The sequence below is a fragment of the Panthera pardus genome, unplaced genomic scaffold (genome assembly GCF_024362965.1).
Source record: "Panthera pardus isolate Hobbes unplaced genomic scaffold, ASM2436296v1 HiC_scaffold_16, whole genome shotgun sequence".
NCBI lineage: Eukaryota > Metazoa > Chordata > Mammalia > Carnivora > Felidae > Panthera > Panthera pardus.
In genome coordinates this window covers 70,700,662-70,724,716 of record NW_026526721.1, presented here as the reverse complement: position 1 = coordinate 70,724,716, position 24,055 = coordinate 70,700,662, and the positions used below count along the sequence as shown (strand labels likewise).

Sequence of the window (24,055 nt, the reverse complement as noted above, 5' to 3'; positions counted from 1 at the left end):
GGAGGATGAGGCTCCATTATAAGAGTTCTTACAGCAAGAAAGACTGTTTAAAAAAACAAAAAACAAAAAACAACCAAAAAATGACTCATGTGACCTTGAGGAGAATTTTGGATGCACAGGCTGATGAAGAAGGGACTGACAATGGACCACCTTCCTAGGGACTCCCAGCTAAACTATTTCAGGACATGCATCGGCTGAAGTGTATTTTATTTTCAAGGTGGAGGGAGAAATCGTCTGTTTCCTAAATCCTTTGCAAGATCTGATAGTCTATGCCTTTGTCCACGAGTAACACAGAACTGACGTAACTGTCTACTGGAGCGGCTGGCTAGCATTGGTCACATGTACCTGTGGGCTCTGCCTATTTAAAATGGGGGAAGGACGATGTGGGCAGGTACTAAGGGCTGTGGTAAAAGGGAGAACTTATTTTTTTTGAAGTAGTAAAGCTTCAAGGGTTTGTGCAGACATCCCATCTTCCCAGAGAAGATGGCCTCTCTTGGGTTCATTGAAAAGTACCTGCTGTATCAATAAAGGGCTTGAGGAAGGAAGGAAGGAAGGAAGGGAGGAAGGGAGGAAGGGAGGGAGGGAGGGAGGGAGGGAGGAAGGAAGGAAGGAAGGAAGAAAGGAAGGAAGGAAGGAAGGAAGGAAGGAAGATGGCTTTTACATAGCTGTTTCAGCTCAGTAACTTTTGGTGTTGGCCAGGTAATTCTTACCTGTACCTCAGCTTGCCGTTCTCTTTTGACGTTAAGTAGCTGTTTTTGAAGAGATCTTATCTGTTTTCTTCCTTTTTCCTCCCTAGAAGAATTAAGAATGATTTGTTTAGAGAGGTGTTACTCAAACTCTAGTGTGCACAAGGATCAACACTAATCTTAAAAAACAGATTTCTGGGCTCTACCCCAGAGATTCTGATTCAGTAGGTCCAGGATGGAGTCCTGGGATTTCCATGTCTAACAAGCTCTCAGATGTTGCTAATGGTACCGGTCCATGGAACACACGTTTAGTAACACTTTACAAAAGACTGTGATTTGTTTTAGTAAACCAGAGGAGAATGTTTCTGGTTTATGTGTTGGATCTAAAATAGCTACTGCTGAGAAAAAGCTAAGTGGAGGAGGAACAGGAAGAGGAAAAAGAAGAATCCTTTCTATTCTGAACACTTCACATATCCTTGCCTCACAATAACCTTAGAAGATAGTCTCTATCATTCTCCCTATTTTACAGAGGAGGAAAGTGTGGCTTACAGGGCTGAGGTAACTGGCTGTGGTGAACATTAGAATGTGCCTTACAGATAGATCTCCAACTACAGGGAGTATAAGTGAAAAGGGTCCCAGTTCTAGGTCCTGAAATCCTTCATTACGTGTGCTCTAAGGCCACACTGCCCACTGACTGCTCCCTGCCAGTGTTTGAGTTGGCAGGGATACTAAGTCAGGCCCTTCCTGGGAGACCTGAGACTTCTCTGATGGTTGTTGACTTTACTTCAAGGACCCACAATGACCTTGCCAAACCATCCTTAGAATGCAAGGCATTTTCTTCCACCTAACCTTCCCTCTCCTTCACTTGGGGTCAGTTCAGCACTGAGTCTAAAGATTCCCTCCACATTTTCTCTCCCACAGGTGTTTCCCCTGATAAAATTTTCACATGAATAATATCATCTTGGCATCTCTAAGAAGACATGACTGACACACTTGCCAAGGTCACACTAATGGTAGATGGCAAAGGAGGATTCAAATTCAGTACCTATCCAAATGAGAACTTAACTACTTTATGTTACTATTTGTGCTCTGAAACAGAATTCTGCTTATCTCCAGTATTCCCACTATTTAGGTTTAGAGAAAAACAAAATAACAAAACAATATAAGAATAAACAAAACGGGGCACCTGAGTGGCTCAGTCAGTTGAGCATCTAACTCTTGATTTCCACTCGGGTCGATCCCAGGGTTGTGGGATCGAGCCCCTTCATGGGGCTCTGTGCTGAATGTGGAGCCTGCTTAAGATTCTTTCTCTCTCCCTCAGCCCCTCTCCCCCACTCTCATGCTCTCTAACAAAAATTTTTTTTTAATTTTTAAAAAGAATAAAACAATATAAGAATAAACAAAACAAAACAAAAACTGTCTTAGCTCAGGCTGCCAATACAAAAATATCAGGCCGGATAGCTTATAAATAACAGACTTCATTTCTCACAGTTCTGGAGGCTGTGAAGTCCAAGATCAAGGCACCATCATATTCGGTATCTGGTGAGAACCTGTTTCCTGATTCACAGATGGTCATTTTCACTTGCATCTTTATATGATCGAAGGGGAGAGGAAATTCTTTGGGGTCTCTTTTATATAGACATTAATCTCATGGTACCTAATCACCTCCCAAAAGTCTGACCTAATATCATTACATTGAGAAGCAAGGGTGCGGTACGCAAACATTCAATCTGTGGACACAACTAAAAACAACCTTACCACTAAATAGCATCTAGATAAGCATTCCTACTCAGGAATGTTTATAAAGCATGTACTTAACTAGAATTTTGAGACTGGGATTGTCATTTGCCAAAACAAACTATAGATTATGTACTTCCCATTTATAGATTACAAGAAACAGGTAAGAAAGATACAAAATGTTTATCCCTACTAATAAATTCAGAACCCCAAGGGCAGATTCAGTTAAACAAAAAAACAAATGTCATTTATGATGGAAACTAGAAATTAGTGGAGTAGAGCCTTCAAAATTATGAAAGAAAATTATTTTCAGTCTAAAAATATGTACCCAGTCAAATTACTAACAAAGTATGAGGAAAAAAACATATTTCACACATTTAAGATCTTAATATATTTAACTTCCATGCACCCTTTGTTCAAGAAGTTACAGAAACATATGCTTCAAGGGCGCCTGGTGGTTCAGTCAGTTAAGTGTTTGACTTTGGCTCAGGTCATAATCTCACAGTTTGTGGGTTCAAGCCCCACGTCAGGCTCTGTGCTGACAGGTCAGAGCCTGGAGCCTCTTCAAATTCGGTGTCTCCCTCTCTCTGTTCCCCCCTGCTTGCATTCTGTCTCTCTCTCAAGAATAAATAAGAGATTAAAAAAAAAAAAAAAAAGACATGCTCCAACAAAATGAGGGATTCACACAAAAAAAAGAGGAAGAATGGAAGTCTAGAAAACAGGATCAAAAGGAAATCTCAGGATATGAAGGCAAGGCCCAGTATTATAGCAATGCTGCAGGCCCTGGGAGCAATGGCAACAAATAAGAGAGAAAGAACAGAAGAAAGTCTCAAAGTGGGGGAAAAAAGGGAAGACTTAATGTGTATGACTACACTTAGAGAGCTTTCTATTGAAGAGTTGGGTGCTGGATTCGGAACAGAAATGTCAAAACAGGCAAACAAAAAAATGGCAAAATTTAACTCCAGGAGAAAAAAAGCGATTTAAGAAAGAAAATTTAATCATTATATATACTGTGTGTCCCACCTATGAACTATTTACACACCATCATCATCATCATCATCATCATCATCATCAAAACATTAAGTATTAATTCAACCAAAAATTGGGCTCTAACTATTCTATGGGCATAGAAAAAACTCAATAGATTACATCTAAAATTATATTCCCAGCATCCAACTCTTGATATCTTGATATCGGCTCAGGTCTTGCAGTTGTGACATCAAGCCCCATGCTGGGCTCTGTGCTGAGCAGAGCCTGCTTGAGATTCTCCCTTCCTCTCTCTCTCTGACCCTCCCCTGCTCACGTGCACATGCACGTGTGCTCTCTCTCTAAAAATAAATACACTTTAAAAAGTAAAATAAAAATTCTATTTCCACTAGTGTTGTTTACCATAAAGAAGAAAATGGGCCAGTGTGAGAAATAAAAAATGGTATACTACTAATTTGAATGTAAATATTTCTTATATTTACATTTATTGGCCTCCCATGTGTCCCCTTCAGTGAACTGTCTTTTCCTATCATTTTAGATATGCCATGGCAAAGGATGTCTCACCTCTCTGGATCAGACTACACTTTGATTCATCATCATGATGAAAAGAAATTTCAGCACACTAAGAGACCAGTTAGCCCACTTTCTTTACTCTATCAAAAGCAATGCCCAATTAAAACAGCAATGATACCACTCACTGAATAGAATGTCAGAAATCCAAGATTTACAACAACAAATAATGCCAAGGATGTGGAGCAATATGAACTCTTCATTCAATGTTGGTGAGCATGCAAGAGTCAGTTTGGCAGCTTCTTAACAAAACTAACCATACTCTTATCATAACAACCCAGCAGTTATGCTCCTTGATATTTCCTCAAATGAGTTAAACATTTATGTCCACACAAAAACCTGTACATAGATGTTAACAGCAGTTTTATTCAATAATTGCCCAAACTTGGAAGCAAACAAGTTGTCCTTCAGTATGTGAACAGATAAACTGTGGTATATTCAGACAATAAAATATTATTCTGGGGACACCTGCGTGGCTCAATCTGCTGAGCTTCTGACTATTGATTTCAGCTCAGGTCATGATCCCAGGGTCGTGGGATTAAGCCCCACGTCTGGCTCTGTGCTGAGTGTGGAGGCTTCTTGGGATTCTCTCTCTCTCCCTTTGTCCGTCTCCCACTCTCTCTCTAAAATTAAAAAATATATAGACTGGCTGGGAAGATGGCGGCATAGGAGGACGTTGGGCTCACCGCGTCCTGCTGATCACTTAGATTCCACCCACACCTGCCTAAATAGCCCAGGAAACCACCAGAAGACTAGCAGAACGGATTCTCCAGAGCCAAGCATAGATGAGAGGCCCACAGAAGAGGGTAGGAAGGGCAGAGAGGTGGTGCGCACTACGCAGACTGGCGGGAGGGAGCTGGAGTGGAGGGGCAGCCCGCCGGCAAAGCCGAGACCCCGAGTCTGCCTTGCAAAAGTGGAGGGGCCAGACGGAGTGTGTTCAGACAGCAAGTGGGACTTAACATCTGGAAGATTATAAGCTAACAGCTTATAATTTTGGCTGGAGGACAACGGGAGGGAGAGTTGCTGAGCCCCGGACGAAAGAGCGCAGCCTGGCAGGGAACAAAGGCGCTCGCCAGCGCCATCTCCCTCACCCATTCCCCAGCCAAAATCCCAAAGGGAACCAGTTCCTGTCAGGGAACTTGCTTGCACCTCTCAAACACCGAACACTGTGCTTCTGAGGATCCATCCCTCCGGCGGCGGGTCTGACTCCCTCCCGGTGCCACAGGGCCCCTCCCGAAGCAGATCAACGAAGGAAAAGCAAGCTGAGCTGCCCCTCCCGCCCCTGTGCACCTTGCCGATCCACCCCAGCTAATACGCCAGATCGCCAGCACCACAAGCCTGGCAGTGTGCAAGTAGCCCAGAGGGGCCACACCACCCCACAGTGAATCCCACCCCTAGGAGAAGGGAAAGGTACACACCAGTCTGACTGTGGCCCCAGCGGTGGGCTGGCGGCAGGCATCAGGTCTGACTGCGGCCAAGCCCACCAAGGCAAGTTATTTAAGACAGCACAGGGGAAGTGCCCCGAAGTTCCGCACCACTCCAGGGACTATCCAAAATGATGAAACGGAAGAATGCCCCTCAAAAAAACCTCCGGGAAATAATGACAGCTAATGAGCTGATCAAAAACGATTTAAACAATATGACAGAAAGTAAATTTAGAATAATAGTCATAAAATTAATCGCTGGGCTTGAAAACAGTATAAAGGACAGCAGAGAATCGATTGCTACAGAGATCAAGGGACTAAGGAACAGCCAGGAGGAGCTAAAAAATGCTATGAATGAGCTGCAAAATAAAACGGAGACGACCACAGCTTGGATGGAAGAGGCAGAGGAGAGAATAGGTTAACTAGAAGATAAAATTATGGAAAAAGAAGAAGCTGAGAAAGAGATAAAAAATCCAGGAGTATGAGGGGAAAATTAGAGAACTAAGTGATGCACTAAAGAGAAATAATCTACGTATAATTGGTATTCCAGAGGAGGAAGAGAGAGGGAAAGGTGCTGAAGGTGTACTTGAAGAAATAATAGCTGAGAACTTCCCTGATCTGGGGAAGGAAAAAGGCATTGAAATCCAAGAGGCACAGAGAACTCCCTTCAGACGTAACCCGAATCGATCTGCATGACATATCATAGTGAAACTGGCAAAATACAAGGATAAAGAGAAAATTCTGAAAGCAGCTAGGGATAAACGTGCTCTAACATATAAAGGGAAACCGATAAGACTTGTGACGGATCTCTCTACTGAAACTTGGCAGGCCAGAAAGGAATGGCAGGAAATCTTCAATGTGATGAACAGAAAAAATATACAGCCAAGAATCCTCTATCCAGCAAATCTGTCATTTAGAATAGAAGAGAGATAAAGGTCTTCCCAAACAAACATAAACTGAAGGAATTCATCACCACTAAACCAGCCCTACAAGAGATCCTAAGGGGGATCCTGTGAGACAAAGTACCAGAGACATTGCTACAAGCATGAAACCTACAGACATCACACTGAATGTAAATGGACTAAATGCACCAACCAAAAGACATAGGGTATCAGAATGGATAAAAAAACAAGACCCATCTATTTGCTGTCTACAAGAGACTCATTTCAGACCTGAGGACACCTTCAGATTGAAAGGGAGGGGATGGAGAACTATCTTTCATGCTACTGGAAGTCAAAAGAGAGCTGGAGTAGCCATACTTATATCAGACAAACTAGACTTTAAATTAAAGGCTGTAACAAGAGATGAAGAAGGGCATTATATAATAATTACAGGGTCTATCCATCAGGAAGAGCTAACAATGATAAATGTCTATGCGCCGAATACAGGAGCCCCCAAATATATAAAACAATGACTCACAAACGTAAGCAACCTTATTGATAAGAGTGTGGTAATTGCAGGGGACTTTAACACCCCACTTACAACAATGGATAGATCATCTAGACACATGGTCAATAAAGAAACAAGGGCCCTGAATGATACATTGGATCAGATGGACTTGACAGATATATTTAGAACTCTGCCTCCCAAAGCAACAGAATATACTTTCTTCTCGAGTGCACATGGAACATTCTCCAAGATAGATCACATACTGGGTCACAAAACAGCCCTTCATAAGTATACAAGAATTGAGATCATACCATGCATACTTTCAGACCACAATGCTATGAAGCTTGAAATCAACCACAGGAAAAAGTCTGGAAAACCTCCAAAAACATGGAGGTTAAAGAACATCCTACTAAAGAATGAATGGGTCAACCAGGCAATTAGAGAAGAAATTTAAAAATATATGGAAACAAACGAAAATGTAAATACAACAATCCAAACGCTTTGGGATGCAGCGAAGGCAGTCCTGAGAGGAAAATACACTGCAATCCAAGCCTATCTCAAGAAACAAGAAAAATCCCAAATACAAAATCTAACAGCACACCTAAAGGAAATAGAAGCAGAACAGCAAAGACACCCTAAACGCAGCAGAAGAAGAGAAATAATAAATATTAGAGCAGAAATAAACAATATAGAATCTAAAAAAACTGCAGAGCAGATCAATGAAACCAAGAGTTGGTTTTTTGAAAAAATAAACAAAATTGATAAACCTCTAGCCAGGCTTCTCAAAAAGAAAAGGGAGATGACCCAAATAGATAAAATCATGAATGAAAATTGAATTGTTACAACCAATCCCTCAGAAATACAAGCAATTATCAGGGAATACTATGAAAACCTATATGCCAACAAACTGGACAACCTGGAAGAAATGGACAAATTCCTAAACACCCACACACTTCCAAAACTCAATCAGGAGGAAATAGAAAGCTTGAACAGACCCATAACCAGCGAAGAAATTGAATCAGTTATCAAAAATCTCCCAACAAATAGGAGTCCAGGACCAGATGGCTTCCCAGGGGAGTTCTACCAGACGTTTAAAGCAGAGATAATACCCATCCTTCTCAAGCTATTCCAAAAAATAGAAAGGGAAGGAAAACTTCCAGACTCATTCTATGAAGCCAGTATTAACTTTGATTCCTAAACCAGACAGAGACCCAGTAAAAAAAGAGAACTACAGGCCAATATCCCTGATGAATATGGATGCAAAAATTCTCAATAAGATACTAGCAAATCGAATTCAACAGCATATAAAAAGAATTATTCACCATGATCAAGTGGGATTCATTCCTGGGATGCAGGGCTGGTTCAACATTTGCAAATCAATCAACGTGATACATCACATTAATAAAAGATAAGAACCATATGATGCTGTCAATCGATGCAGAAAAAGCATTTGACAAAATTCAGCATCCTTTCTTAATAAAAACGCTGGAGAAAGTCGAGATAGAAGGAACATACTTAAACATCATAGAAGCCATTTATGAAAAGCCCACAGCTGATATCATCCTCAGTGGGGAAGAACTGAGAGCTTTCCCCGAGATCAGGAACACGACAGGGATGTCCACTCTCACCGCTGTTGTTTAACACAGTGTTGGAAGTGCTAGCATCAGCAATCAGACAACAAAAGGAAATCAAAGGCATCAAAAGTGGCAAAGATGAAGTCAAGCTTTCACTTTTTGCAGATGACATGATATTATACATGGAAAATCCGATAGATTCCACCAAAAGTCTGCTAGAACTGATACATGAATTCAGCAAAGTCGCAGGATGCAAAATCAATGTACAGAAATCAGTTGCATTCTTATACACTAATAATGAAGCAACAGAAAGACAAATAAACTGATCCCATTCACAATTGCACCAAGAAGCATAAAATACCTAGGAATAAATCTAACCAAAGATGTAAAAGATCTGTATGCTGAAAACTATAGAAAGCTTATGAAGGAAATTGAAGAAGATATAAAGAAATGGAAAAACATTCCGTGCTCATGGGTTGGAAGAATAAATATTGTCAAAATGTCAATACTACCCAAAACTATCTACACATTCAATGCAATCCCAATCAAAATTGCACCAGCATTCTTCTCAAAGCTAGAACAAGCAATCCTAAAATTCATATGGAACCACAAAAAGGCCCCGAATGGCCAAAGTAATTTTGAAGAAGAAGACCAAAGCAGGAGGCATCACAATCCCAGACTTTAGCCTCTACTACAAAGCTGTAATCATCAAGACAGCATGGTATTGGCACAAAAACAGACACATAGACCAATGGAATAGAATAGAAACCCCAGAACTAGACCCACAAAAGTATGGCCAACTAATCTTTGACAAAGCAGGAAAGAATATCCAATGGAAAAAAGACAGTCTCTTTAACAAATGGTGCTGGGAGAACTGGACAGCAACATGCAGAAGGTTGAAACTAGACCACTTTCTCACACCATTCACAAAAATAAACTCAAAATGGGTAAAGGACCTGAATGTGAGACAGGAAACCATCAAAACCCTAGAGGAGAAAGCAGGAAAAGACCTCTCTGACCTCAGCCGCAGCAATATCTTACTTGACACATCCCCAAAGGCAAGGAATTAAAAGCAAAAATGAACTACTGGGACCTTATGAAGATAAAAAGCTTCTGCACAGCAAAGGAAACAATCAACAAAACTAAAAGGCAAGCAACAGAATGGGAAAAGATATTTGCAAATGACATATCAGACAAAGGGCTAGTATCCAAAATCTATAAAGAGTCAAACTCCATACCCAAAAAACAAATAATCCAGTGAAGAAATGGGGAGAAAACATGAATAGACACTTCTCTAAAGAAGACATCCAGATGGCCAACAGGCACATGAAAAGATGCTCAACATTGCTCCTCATCAGGGAAATACAAATCAAAACCACACTCAGGTATCACCTCACACCAGTCAGAGTGGCCAAAATGAACAAATCAGGAGACTATAGATGCTGGAGAGGATGTGGAGAAACGGAACCTTCTTGCACTGTTGGTGGGAATGCAAACTGGTGCAGCCACTCTGGAAAACAGTGTGGAGGTTCCTCTAAAAATTAAAAATAGGCCTACCCTATGACCCAGCAGTAGCACTGCTAGGAATTTACCCAAGGGATACAGGAGTACTGATGCAAAGGGGCACCTGTACCCCAATGTTTATAGCAGCACTCTCAACAATAGCCAAATTATGGAAAGAGCCTAAATGTCCATCAACTGATGAATGGATAAAAAAATTGTGGTTTATATACACAAGGGAGTACTACGTGGCAATGAGAAAGAATGAAATATGGCCCTTTGTAGCAACGTGGATGGAACTGGAGAGTGTGATGCTAAGTGAAATAAGCCATACAGAGAAAGACCGATACCATATGTTTTCACTCTTATGTGGATCCTGAGAAACTTAACAGGAACCCATGGGGGAGGGGAAGGAAAAAAAAAAAAAGGAGAGGTTAGAGTGGGAGAGAGCCAAAGCATAAGAGACTTTTAAAAACTGAGAATAAACTGAGGACTGATGGGGGGGTGGGAGGGAGGGGAGGGTGGGTGATGGGTACTGAAGAGGGCATCTTTTGGGATGAGCACTGGGTGTTGTATGGAAACCAATTTGACAATAAATTTCATATATTAAAAATAAATAAGTTAAATAAATAAAATTAAAAAAGAAAGTTGTTCAAGTTAAAAAAATAAAAATATAATAAAATTTAAAAGTATATATATTATTTCATGCTAACAAAGGAAAATGACCTGTCAAGCATGACAAGACATGGAAGAATCCTAAATGCATAAACTAAGTGGAAGAAGCCAATCTGAAAAGGCTATGTGCTGTATGATTTCAACTACATGACATTCTGAAGAAGGCAAAACTATGAAGACAGTAGAAAAATCAGTGGTTGCCAGGGGCTCAGGGAGAGGGTGGGAAGGATTAATAGGTAGAACACAAAGGATTTTTGGGGCAGTGAAACTATTCTATATAAAACTGTAACACTGGATGTATGTCAGCACACATTTGTCAAAACCCACAGAATATATAACAAAAAAGTGAACCCTAGGGGTGCCTGGATGGCTCAGTCGGTTAGGCTTGGTTTTGGCTCAGGTCGTGATCTCACGGTTTGTGAGTTTGAGCCCCACAGAGCCTGCTTGGGATTCTCTCTCTCCTTCTCTAGAGGCAGGCCCTCTCTAGGGGCAGAGTCCCTCCCCTGCTTGCTTGTTCTATGTCTCTCAAAATAAATAAAAAACTGAAAAAACAATAATAAAATAAAATGGTTTTTTTTTGAAGAGTGAACCTTAATGTAAACTATGGACTTCAGTTAATAATAATGTATCAATACTGGCTCATTGATGATAACAAATGTACTGCATTAATATAAGATGTTAATAATAAGAGGTATATAGGAACTCTTTTTTTTTTTTTTTAAGATTTTATTTTTAAGCAATCTCTATACCCAACATGGGGCTCAAACCCACAACCCCATGATCAAGAGTTGCATGCCCCACCTACTGAGCCAGCCAGGTACCCTAGGAACTCTACTTTCTGCTTAGTTTTTCTATGAACTTAAAACTGAAGTCTACTGAAAAAAAAAAAAAAAAGCAATGCCCAAACAATACTCACATAGGATCCAAGTTATGTGTACCTTTCTGTCACAAATGGGAATAGTGCTGGTGTGGCTTGCACATTATTAGTGATCTACATTCTACAGCTGAGTTCCAATAAAGAGCACCCAGGTTACCACTTCAGCAAGCAGAGGGGCTACTCTGGCTCCTTTTGTTTGCCTTTCTAGAGTAGAGGCTGAGTGACCATGATGAAATTGATAACTCATAAATCTTGGACCTTCTGACCAAAATCTTAAAAGACCCTAAAACCTGGCAAATTCTCTCCTTTCTTTTGCTTTGAGAAACAAAGTGGTCTGTCTCCCCTGAATAATGAAGTAGGATACATATTAAAAAATACGTAATGGTGTGTTGGGCTGGCTCAGTCAGAAAAGCATGTAACTCTGATCTTGAGGTTGTGAGTTCGAGCCCCATGTTGGGTATAGAGATAACAAAAAAAATTTTTTTAAGTGAGAATGATTTCTAACCAAAGCGAGCTTAAGCAGAGGATCTTTACATATTATTCATTCTTACTCAGGGGCAGATATGCACACATCTCACAGGTAGAATGCATACTTTAAGCATGTCTTTCACACCTGCTCCTAGAAGAAGGAAAAATTATTTCATGCCAGGCCCTATGTGGGGCTTTCGCCAAGGCTCATTCATTACACTTATCTTTTACCCATTTTCCACTTATATTCTGGTATCTTTCTTATTATTTTATAATATTTTATTGTATAGTGAAGATAATTACCAACAAGAGAAGCTTCATTTAAAACTAAACAGAGGAGCTGAGCAGAAAGGGATGGAGAGTGAGTACTAATGAGTACAGTCTTTCTTTTTTGGAATGATGAGAATGTTCTGGAATTAGATAGTGGTGATGGTTGCACAACTGTGAATATACCAAAAACCACCACCAAATTGTACATGTTGAAAAGATAAATGTTTGGTATTGACAAAGACTCTCTCCTTGACCAAACTAAGCAGGTTCCTCTGAGTCTTCTCTACCAGAGCTTGTCCTTGGCCACTGTCCTTAACTTCAGCCTGCATAGCCTAATTGAGCAAGACTTCTAAATCAGTTTAGAGAGAATCCCCACCCTGATCTGATCTCCCTGGATTTTGATCAAATTTCTCATCCCCCACCCTTGATATCTAAACCTTTAGCCTGCTTTCAGTAAGAATCCTGTTAAATTAGTTTAGCAAGAATCCTCTACCCTTTATGTCTCTTAGTAATTTTTTATCCACTGACCCCCTCTTCAGAGTTGAGCCTAATCTCTCTCCCTATTACAATAATCCTGAATAAAGTCTTCATTACCATTTTGACATGTGTCTGAATAATTTCTTTAACAGCATATAAATTTTATCTCAATAAAGCTCTTATTCAAGGAACTAAATAGAAAATCTTGTCTGTCTTATATCCATCATTAAATGTGATGATAAAAGTGCCAATCACACAGTAGTTAAAATACTAAACAATATGTAACTGATTTGCCCAAATCTATATATAATTTTCCAATTTAAGTAAATCCAAAATGATGCCTATCTAATTGGAAGAAAAATTAAAAGAAGAAATTATTATATATAATCACATATGTAAAATCAATCACTGGTAAACTGTCTACATTGAGATAATTTACTCCTTCCCAAATAGTGGTACATATTTCTTTTTTATTTTTCTTACTGGTTTTTTGTTTTGTTTTGTTTTTTGTGTTTTTTTTCTTACTGTTTTTTTTTAATTAAAAAAATTTTTTTTTAATCTTTGAGAGAGAGACAGAGAGAGACAGAGTGGGAGCAGGGGAGAAACAGAGAGGGAGACACAGAATCCAAAGCAGGCTTCAGGCTCTGAGCTGTCAGCACAGAGCCTGATGCGGGGCTCCAACTCAGAACCATGAGATCATGACCCAAGCAGAAGTCGGACACTTAACCAAGTGAGCCACCCAGGCGCCCCTTTATTTTTCTTACTTGATTAGCTTTTTAAAAAATTATTAGGTAATAAGTACAACACTGTAATATTTCAAAACTGAATAGGCACTTACAGGAAAAGATGGATAATCTGCCATCTCCCTTCTCCCTTCTGATTCCCTCTTATGAAGTAATCAATGTTAAGCCTTTTGATATACATCCTTCCGCATCTTTCCTTGTGCTCTTACATATATGGATGAGTTTTTTTTAATGAGTCATGTTACACACATGATACTATAATTTTTTCACTTATCTATATATGAAGAACATTCCTCTAGATCAATCATAGAGCTCTAATTTATTCTTTTTAATAGCTGCATGTTTCTTATTTCCTAACATTAACAATCATTCAAGAGCTCCTTTACAAAGGACACTTATGCTATTTCTAGATTTTTACCATTATGCTACAACAAATAATGTGAATGTATATACATATACTGACTGAACCAGGAGCCTCCAGTTCTCATTTTCTTTCTTTTTTTTTTTTTTTAAGTTTATTTTATTTTGAGAGAGAGAGAGAATAGGCAGGGAGAGGGAGTGAGACAGGGGCAGAAGATCCAAAGCAGGCTTTGTGCTGACAGAAGAGAGCCCAATTGCCAGGCTCGAACTCACAAACCAAAGTCAAACACTTAACAGACTGAGCCACCCAGGTACCCCCCCAGTTATCATTTTCTATGCATTTTTTTTTCAGTTTTATTATAGAGATGTGATAATACTATATTATTTCCAGTCTTTCGTTTTCTATTTAAAATTGTGACACAGAGGTACCTGGGTGGCTCAGTCGGTTAAGTGTCCAACTCTTGATTTCAGCTCAGGTCATAATCTCATGGTTGTGAGATTGAGCCCCGTGCTGGGCTCCACGCTGGTGTGGAGCCTGTTTGGGATTCTCTCTCCCTCTCCCTCAGCTCCTCCCCCACTTGCATTCTCTCTCTCTTTCTCAAAAAAAAAAAAAAAATGTGATATAAACATTTCCCCCATGTTATAACTCTGTAAACAATACTTTAAATAGATTTATAATATCATCCATTAAACTATAGACTATATCTTTGATTCTGTAATTCCACATGTAGTGACTGAACTTCATGGAATAATAATAGATCAGACAAAGAAACACACTAACACATCATTTGCTAAAACAAAAATTTGGAAACAACCTAAATGTTAAATTCAAGGAATGGTTAAATAAATTATGGAATAGTACATAAATAATAGTGAATATTATAAAATTGAAATTAGGTATATGTATTTTTCATAAATCATTTTTACAAATTATACCAATTAATTATCCCACCAGCAGTGTACTTACAATGTTAAGTCCATAATAGTAGCTGTTATTATTATTATTAGGCACTTACTATGTGCCAGGAACTATCCTAAGTCTGTACATGTGTTAATTAATCTAACTGTCAAAATATCCCTAGTACAGGGACGTCTGGATGGCTCAGTAGGTTAAGTGTCCCACTCTTGATTTCAGCTCAGATCATGAGATGAAGCCCTGTGGAGCCTGCTTGGGATTCTCTCTCCCTCTCTCTCCCTCTCCCCTGTTTGCATGTATATGCACTCTCTCTCTCTCTCTCTCTCAAAAAAAAATCCCTAGTACAGAATTTATTACCAATACTAAGGTACAAAGGTAGAGAAAATAACTCAAGGAAAACAATTCCACCTATGCAAACAAGATAAACACTCTCATTCTGAGTACTCAGCCTTCATATAAGAATTTTATCTTGGTCCCAAAATCATCTGATTGTGTTCAATTTCTTAAGGTATGAAACTCTTTGGAATTAGTTCAAAGGCCCTGGAAAGGAAAACTTCCCTTGGCATGCTTTTCATGATCACCTGCTATTGTTCAGGAATTTGCAGTGAATTCAGTCTTAAGAAAAATTACTGTAAAGACATCCAAATCAGTAAGGAAGAAGTAAAACTTTCACTCTTTGCAGATGACATAATACTATACAGAAAAACCAAAAGACTACACCAAAAAACTGCTAAAACTGATAAAGGAATTTAGTAAAGTGGCAGGATGCAAACTCAATGTACAGAAATCTGCTGCATTTCTATATGCCAGTAATGAAACAACAGAAACAGAAATTAATAAAACAATCCCATTTACAATTGAACCTAAAATATGAGATGCCTAGGAATAAACCTAACCAAAGAGGTGAAAGATCTGTACTCTGAAAACTATAAAACACTGATGAAAGAAATTGAAGACAACACCAAGAAATGAAGACATTCCATACTCATGGATTGGAAGAACAAATATTGTGAAAATGTCTATATTACCCAAAGCAATCTACATATTTAATGCAATCCTTGTCAGAATTCCAACAGCATTTTTCACAGAACTAGAACAAACAATCCTAACATTTTTATGGAATCAAAAGACCCCAAATAGCCAAAGCAATCTTGAAAAAGAAAAGCAAAGCTGCAGGCATCACAATTCTGGACTTGAAGTTATATTACAAAGCTATAGTAATCAAAACAGTATGGTAATGGAACAAAACTAGATACAGAATAAAAAACACAGAAATAAACCCACAATTATATGGTCAGTCAATCTTTGACAAAGTGGAAAAGAATACCAATGGAAAAAAGACAGTCTCTTCAACAAATGGCCTTGGGAAAACTGGACAAAAACATGCCAGAGAAAGAAACTGGCTCACTTTCTTACACTATCTACAAAAACAAATTCAAAATGGATTAAAAACCAAAACGTGAGACTGGAAACAAGAAAAATCCTAGAAGAGAGCACAGAAAGCACAGGCAGTAACTTCTCTGACATTGGCTATAGCAACTTTTTATAGATAGGTCCAAGGCAAAGGAAACAAAAGCAAATCAATCAATCAACAAAACCAAAAGGCAACCTACAGAATGGGAAAAGATATTTCCAAATGACATATCCAATAAAGGGTTGGTACCCAAAATATACAAAAAGTTTATAAAACTCATCACCCAAAAAACAAATAATCCAGTGAAAAAACGGGCAGAAGACATGAACAAACATTTTCCAAAGAAGACTTCCAGATGGCCAATAGACACATGAAAAGATGTTCATTAACATTTAACATCAGGGAAATGCAAATCAAAACTACAATGAGGTATCACTTCATACCTGTAAGAATGGCTGAAATCAACAACACAAGAAACAACAGGTGTTGGCCAAGGATGTGGAGAAAATTAACCTCTTGCCCTGTTGGTGGGAATGTGAACTGATGCAGCCACTGTGGAAAACCCTATGGAGGTTTCTCAAAAAGTTAAAAATAGAACTATATTATGATCCAGTAATGGCACTACTGGGTATTTACCCAAAGAACACAAAAACTCTAATTCAGAAGGGATACATGCGCCCCTATGTTTATAGCAGCATTATTTACAATAGCCAAGATATGAAAGTAGCCCATGTGTCCATCGATATATAAATGGATAAATATGTGGTATATATATACAAGGGAATATTATTCTGCCATAAAAATAATAAAACCTTGCCATTGGAGCTAGAGAGTATAATGCTAAACAAAATAAGTCAGAGAAAGACAAATATTATATGATTTCACTCATGGCATTTAAGAAACAAAACAAACAAGCAAAGGAAAAAAAAAAGAGGGAGAAAGAGACAAACCAAGAAGCAGATTCTTAACTATAGAGAACAAACTTATGGTTACCAGAGGGGAGGTGGGGGGAGATGGGTGAAACTAACTTGAATTAAAATAAAAAAAAAGATTACTGTATAATAGGAAGAATATTCTTGACATATTGTAGATACACATAACCAAAGCCCAGAAATCTCAATTATTGTCCCAAGATTAGAACCTTAATTTCTGAGTTCTATTTATCTTCCCTGGAAGGCACAGACTTGATTTGCTTTAAAAATCAAGGATTTCTGGTAAAAATTTTATAGCACTTTAAAATACAGTACAGCAGGGGCGGCTGGGTGGCTCAGTCGGTTAAGCGTCTGACTTCGGCTCAGGTCATGATCTCGCGGTTGGTGAGTTCAAGCCCCGCGTCAGGCTCTGTGCTGATGGCTCAGAGCCTGGAGCCTGTTTCAGATTCTGTGTCTCCCTCTCTCTCTGATCCTCCCCCGTTCATGCTGTGTCTCTCTCTGTCTCAAAAATAAATAAACGTTAAAAAAAAAATTAAAAAAATAAAATAAAATACAGTACAGTACAGCAAATAAACTTAATATTACTTGGACCTGGCAATGATATCATAGAAATGCTTTTTGTTTTCCCTCTCTTTGCCCAAAGCTTCCAAGAGACTGGTGAAAGTGCCTGACTCCTGCAGCTCCTGCATGGTCTTTGTAATTATGTCACTGAAAAACTGCCTGTAAGGAGAAACAAGAAAGATGAGTTAATAAATTTCCCTACATTTACAAAGGGCTACAGAAGTCACACAAGTTAAGACCTGGAATGAAAATCAGAACTAAGTTGGAATTACTCCTGGAGTGCAAGAATAATTTAACATTAGGAAGTCTATTAATAGAGGGGCGACTGGGTGGCTTAGTCAGTCAAGCATCCAACTTAGGCTAAGGTCATGATCTCACAGTTCGTGGGTTCAAACCCCACGTTGAGCTCTGTGTCAGGCTCCAGGCTAACAATGTGGAGCCTGCTTAGGACTCTCTCTCTCTCCCTCTCCCTCTGCCCCTCACCCACCCACGCTTTCTCTCAAAAATAAATTAAAAAAAAAAAAAGAAAGTCTATTAATAGAATTCATCACATTAACAAAGGCAAAAGGAGGAAAAACCATAAGACCATCACAACAGATGGCAGAAAAGGCATTTGGCAAAACTCAATACCCATTGTTTTAAAAATAAACAACAAAAACTCTTCGCAAACTAGAAATAAAAGAGAACTTCCTTAACCTGACAAAGTTTACATACCAAGTACTAACAAACACTGAATGTACAGTATAATATTATGTACACAATATTTAAAAACATGTAAAACTAGGGGCGCCTGGGTGGTTCAGTCTGTTAAGCATTCAACTTCAGCTCGGGTCATGATCTCTGTTCACAAGTTCATGTGGGGCCTGAGCTGACAACATGGAGCCCACTTAGGATCCTCTGTCCTCCTCTCTCTGCTCCTACCCACCCCCCCCCCAAAAAAAATTTTAAAAAACATGTAAAACTGTATGTACTGTTTAAATAAAACACATACATACCTAATAAAAGTATCACAACATGTAAGAGAATAATAAATACCATATTCAGAATAGAGTTCATCTTTGGGGGAAGAGTGAGGGGGACTAGCATCTGAGGCTTCAATTGTATCTGTAGTATTTCATTTAAAAACAAAACAAAACAGGGGTGCCTGGGTGGCTTGGTCCGTTGAACGCTCATCTTCAGCTAAGGTCAAGATCCTGCAGTACGTGAGTTCAACCCTCACATTGGACTTGCTGTCTGCCCAGAGCCTGCTTTCAATCTTCTGTCCCCCTCTCTCTCTACCCCTCTTGTGCATGCTTGCTCTCTCTCTCTCTCTCACTCCCTCTCAAAAATAAACCTTTAAAATAAAATAAAATGAATTCATAAAAAAAAAAAAACCTCTAAAGCAATTATGGTAAAATGTTAAGATTCGGTGCTTACACATATTTAAGTATTCATTATTTCATTATTTATATTTTTCTGCATTTTGGGGTGCTTGGGTGGCTCAGTGGGTTGAACATCCAACTTTGGCTAAGGTCATGATCTCACAGTTTGTGAATTCCAGCTCCAAGTCCAGCTCACTGCTGTCAGTCTGTCAGCACAGAGCTCACTTTGGATCCTTTGTCCCCGTCTCTCTGCCCCTTCCCTGCTTGCTCTTTCCCTCTCTCTCTCCCCCGAAAAATTATATTTTTCTGCATTTAAAAAATATTTGAGGGGCACCTGGGTGGCTCAGTGGGTTGAGTGTCTGACTTTGGCTCAGGTCATGATCTCATGGTTTATGAGTTCCAGCCCTGCATTGGGCTCTGTGCTGACAGCTCAGAGCTTGGTGCCTGCTTCAGATTCTGTGTCCCCTTTCTTTCTGCCTCTCCCCTGCTTGTGCTCTGTCTCTCTCTCAAAAATAAATAAACATTAAAAAATTTTTTTTAATAATAAAAAATATTTCATAATTTTGCAAAAGCTAAACCTTTTAAAAATTTTTAAAAAGAGGGGCGCCTGGGTGGCTCAGTCAGTTAAAAGCTCAGGTCATGATCTCACAGTTTGTGGGTTCAAGCCCTGCCTCAGGCTTTGTGCTGACATCTCAGAGCCTAGAGCCTGCTTCAGATTCTGTGGCTCCCTCTCTCTCTGCCCTTCCCCCACTCATGCTCTGTCTCTCTTGCACTCTCTCAAAAATAAATAAAACATTAAAAAAAATTTTTTTTAAAGAGCTAATAAAACCCTCACATTTTAGAGATGAGTAAACCCAGGAAGGGTTAACCAGGAAGGTTAAATGACCTGCCTAATCACATAACTAATTTCAGAAAGATGTATAACCATATAATTCATACTTCCTGACTCCTAGTCCATTGGTTTCTATAATATTCTGGTGGGTAGAGAATTTTAAAAACTGCTTTTTTTTTTTTTTTTTTTTTTAATTTTTTTTTTTCAACGTTTTTTACTTATTTTGGGGACAAAGAGAGACAGAGCATGAACGGGGGAGGGGCAGAGAGAGAGGGAGACACAGAATCGGAAACAGGCTCCAGGCTCCAAGCCATCAGCCCAGAGCCTGACGCGGGGCTCGAACTCACAGACCGCGAGATCGTGACCTGGCTGAAGTCGGACGCTTAACCGACTGCGCCACCCAGGCGCCCAAAAACTGCTTTTTAATGTTTTGACATAGAGTCGGCAAGAATTACACTATTTTACATAATAATCTATTAACAACAGTTCAAAGAAAAAGATTCAAAACCTATATTAAGAGAAAAGTTAAGTATACCAAAGTAAAAAAAAACCAATTGAAAAGATATTAGCCATCACATGGAGACAGAAAAGGACATTAGCTAGATTGGGTGTTTATAAGCTGGATACGTTTCTGTCATGCATGCAAATCTGAGCCAGATTGATTTTAACAAGAAACATTACCCCTCTGATGCAGGGATTGGAATATTTTTCCTATAAAGGGACAAATGGTAAATGTTTTGGCTTTGCAGGCCATAAATTCTCTGTTGCAACTCCTCAGCTCTGTTGTTGTAGCATGAAAGCAGCAAGAGACAATATGTAACCAAATGAGCAATGCTGTATTCCAATAAAATTTATTTTCAAAAACAGACCACAGGCTGCATTTGGCTGGTGGCCCTGGGTAATTGTTCTAAGCATTCATTTACCAACAGTCCTTACCATCATATTACATCCTCTTTTATTTTATTTTTAAAATTTTTTAAATGTTTATTTTTGAGAGAGAGAGAGACAGAGCACAAGCAGGGGAGGGGCAGAGAGAGGGAAACCCAGAATCCAAAGCAGGCTCCAGGCTCTGAGCTGTCAGCACAGAGCCCAACACGAGGCTTGAACTCACGAACCATGAGATCATGACCTGAGCCAAAGTCGGACGCTCAACAGACTAAGCCACCCAAGCACCCCATATTACATCCTCTATTAAACTTAACAGGTTTCTTTGTCAGCAAGCCAGCTGACAACAAAAAACTGAATACTGAGACAATGGAAACTGAGACTGCCTTTCAGAAATTCTCGGGGCACCTGGGTGCCCTGCTTGGCTAAGTGTCCCACTCTTGATTTCAGCTCAGGTTATGATATCACAGTTATGAGACTGAGCCCTGAGTTGGGCTCCGCTCAGAGTGGGGAGACTGCTTAAGATTCTCTCTCTCCCTCTGTCCCTCTCCCCCACTCCCGCTTTCTCTACAAATAAAAAATAATAAATGAATAAATGAATAAATAACTGGAAACAAAGGCTCAACAACTTGCCCATGATTATATAGCCACATACTTCCAATTGTACCACACTTCCTCTAGGCAGTCTTTAGCTAATCCTATGGAAAGCAGTAGCTTTCCATATAATGACCAATCCATAAGAGAAGACAGCAGTCGACCACCGTTACACCCATTTTTCATCCATAATAAATATACTACTACATTCCAAATATGCTCTCCTTCCTTACCTATCTACCTGAATTTTCTTCAGTGTCTCCGTAGACATTATGGTCTGTCTTATAGGTTTTTTGAAGATAAGATCTTGCGTTTTGTTAAATCCGTTGGCCAATTGGCTTCCTTGTCTGATTTCTGGCAACTTGGTTTCTTCTTTAGGTAAGAATGGACTGGTTATTTTTGAGGTTTTTGGGTCATCTGAAAATTTTTCTAAGGTCTTTCCTTCAAAATGGATTTCTTTATTTTTCTTCTAAAAACAAGAAATAATGTTTTATGTAATACAGATTTTAAGAGTAAAGAAACAATGCTATACAAGGGCCTCTGCCTACATTTTTCAACCTCATCTTCTGCCACTTGTACTCGACACACAAGAAAATTACCCTTTTCTTCAGCCACATAAACCATGTCCTGCTATTTTGTTCCTTCCTGCCCCTAGACAACATTCCTTTTCTGTCTTTCCTCAGTGTACCACCAGGTAAACTTTAAGATTTTGATCAAAGGAAAAGTTATTTGTGAAACATCTTTATTAGCAGACATTTACCATATTGTAATTCTTGTATAAATTGTATACAATTGTATAATTGTCTCCATCAGATTGTAAATTCTATGAAGGAAGGGACAGTTCTTAGAGATCTTGGTTCCCTTCAAATTCTTTTTGAAACAGGGGAACCTGAGTGGCTCAGTCCGTTAAGCATCTGACTGTTGATTTTGATTCAGGTCATGATCTCACTGTTTGTGAGATTGAGCCCCACGTCGGGCTCTGTACTAACAGCAAGGAGCCAATCTGAGATTATCTCTCTCCCTCTCTTGCTGCCCCTCCACCACTCATGCAGGCACTCTCTGTCTCAAAAGTAAATAATTAAAAAATAAAATAAAATAAATTCTTTTGGGAATTAGACTGGATAATAAATGTGGCCATCTTTATAGTTTCATTGTCTAGAACAATGCCTAGGGTATAGGAGACTCAAAATGCTCATTGACAAATGAATTTTAAATATAAAGAATGAAAGGAAAGTCATATCAAAGAGCAAATTGGTATAATTAGTAGTGTGGTATAGATTTTGAAGGTCATGTGGGGAAAGGCCAAAATAATTTATTTTTCAGACCCAAATTGAACACTAAGGGGTAGGCATCAACCATAGGAACAGCATATGTCTTTTAACTGATGATTCCCATTTAATCTGTGGCTAAAAGCTTTAGCTTTTGAGAGGCCATACAACATAGTCATTATACCTAAAGACTCTGAAACCAAACTTCCTTATTTGAATCCTGGCTTTATTTCTCACTAAACCATATTGACTTAAGAAAACTATTTAATATCTCTATGCCTCCATTTTCCCATTGGTAAAATAGGGATAGTAGTACCTCCCCTCATAGGGTTATTAAAAGGATTAAATAAATTAATATACATAAAGCATTTAGAACAGTACACAGAACTTTGTGAGTTCTACACTTGTTATGATTACTTAAATTCTTGTGCTGTCTTATGCACAGAAGAAAAGTTTATCTGCACACTGATACACAAAGCCTAGGTCTTCCTTAGCTAAACTTCAACTAGCCCAGAAATGTTAAAAACTATCCATGAATGGTTAATAAACACAGAGTCAACTGTATTTTTCTTTACATCAACTATAAGCAAAGATCCAGATCTAAAGAACACATCTATAGGGAAGTACAAAACAAAATGCTGCCTTAAATAAGAACTAAATTTAAATTTTTTCTTTTAAATTAAAATTAATTTGGCTACAACGAGAATAGAAGTGTAGCATTTCAACAACTGAACTGAAACTTACCTAGATGTAAGGAAAACCTTAAGGGTGGTTTTTATTTTAGATTTTATCTACGTAGGGAAGGGGAAAGTGTAAGGCCTAGGAGGCTCTGTTTTTCCATTTCCCTGTTTTTCCTCTACCTTTATGCTTGGGCATCTGGAAATGGAAGCAACTGTGTCAAGCAGCCTGATTTACTGATTACTACAAATAAATATGAATTTTTAAAAGAGAGAATTTAAGTAGACTAGCTAAATGTTTTAGTTCATTTACTAAAAAATATTTCTATCACACACACACTATGTACAAGAGAGGGTATTAGACTCTTGAGACAAAAGGTAAGAGAAACAGTATCCCTGCAAGGAAGCTCTTCCCAAATTTTGGTCCACTTACTCCCACTTCTGGTAGAATCTGATACATTAGTATATTTTTCATCATGACACTCCATGATTTTACAAATGAAAATCTATTTGGAGATGTCCTTAGCTATAAAAATGGCTATAAAAGAGGGATAATGCTAATTAACCTTTCATCCCAAGTTGTTCTAAAGGCTAAACAATAAGACAAAGGATTTAAAATATAATCCTATGCCCTTACAGGGCAATGACATTGTAAAATTAATGAGCTAGAAGTAGTATTATGAAGCAAAATATTATTTTAAAAGATTCATAGTTTTGTAAAGTTGTGGAACTAACTTATATTGAGAAAAGAGCTGTTAAGCTTCTATTAATCAAGATAAGAGTATAAGGCTTTATTATATACACTACTATGAAATTACAAGCAGGGTCTCTGTTAAGTCAGAAAATTTTGTGGGTGAAGATCCCTATCATAAACCAGA

General features: G+C 38.7%; 2 protein-coding genes across 5 annotated transcripts in view; one reads left to right on the top strand and one right to left on the bottom strand.

The window, feature by feature from the left end:
- Positions 1 to 4,445, top strand: part of LRCH3 (leucine rich repeats and calponin homology domain containing 3) — a 146,049-nt gene extending 141,604 nt beyond the window's left edge. For both annotated transcript variants that reach the window (XR_002079748.2, XR_008422470.1), the window contains one exon: positions 3,949 to 4,445. The gene's annotated coding sequence lies outside the window, so the exon portion shown is untranslated. The remainder of the gene's footprint in view (positions 1 to 3,948) is intronic.
- The window catches only part of IQCG (IQ motif containing G), a 53,714-nt gene that overhangs the window by 21,188 nt on the left and 8,471 nt on the right, over positions 1 to 24,055 (bottom strand). For 2 of the 3 annotated variants that reach the window (XM_019448678.2, XM_053903473.1), the window contains exons 4-6: positions 21,466 to 21,701; positions 17,591 to 17,719; positions 711 to 792 (exon numbers count right to left, since the gene is read on the bottom strand). In XM_019448678.2, the coding sequence (XP_019304223.2) occupies positions 711 to 792; positions 17,591 to 17,719; positions 21,466 to 21,701 (447 nt within the window). The remainder of the gene's footprint in view (positions 1 to 710; positions 793 to 17,590; positions 17,720 to 21,465; positions 21,702 to 24,055) is intronic. The other variant, XM_019448680.2, reaches the window with a different exon arrangement.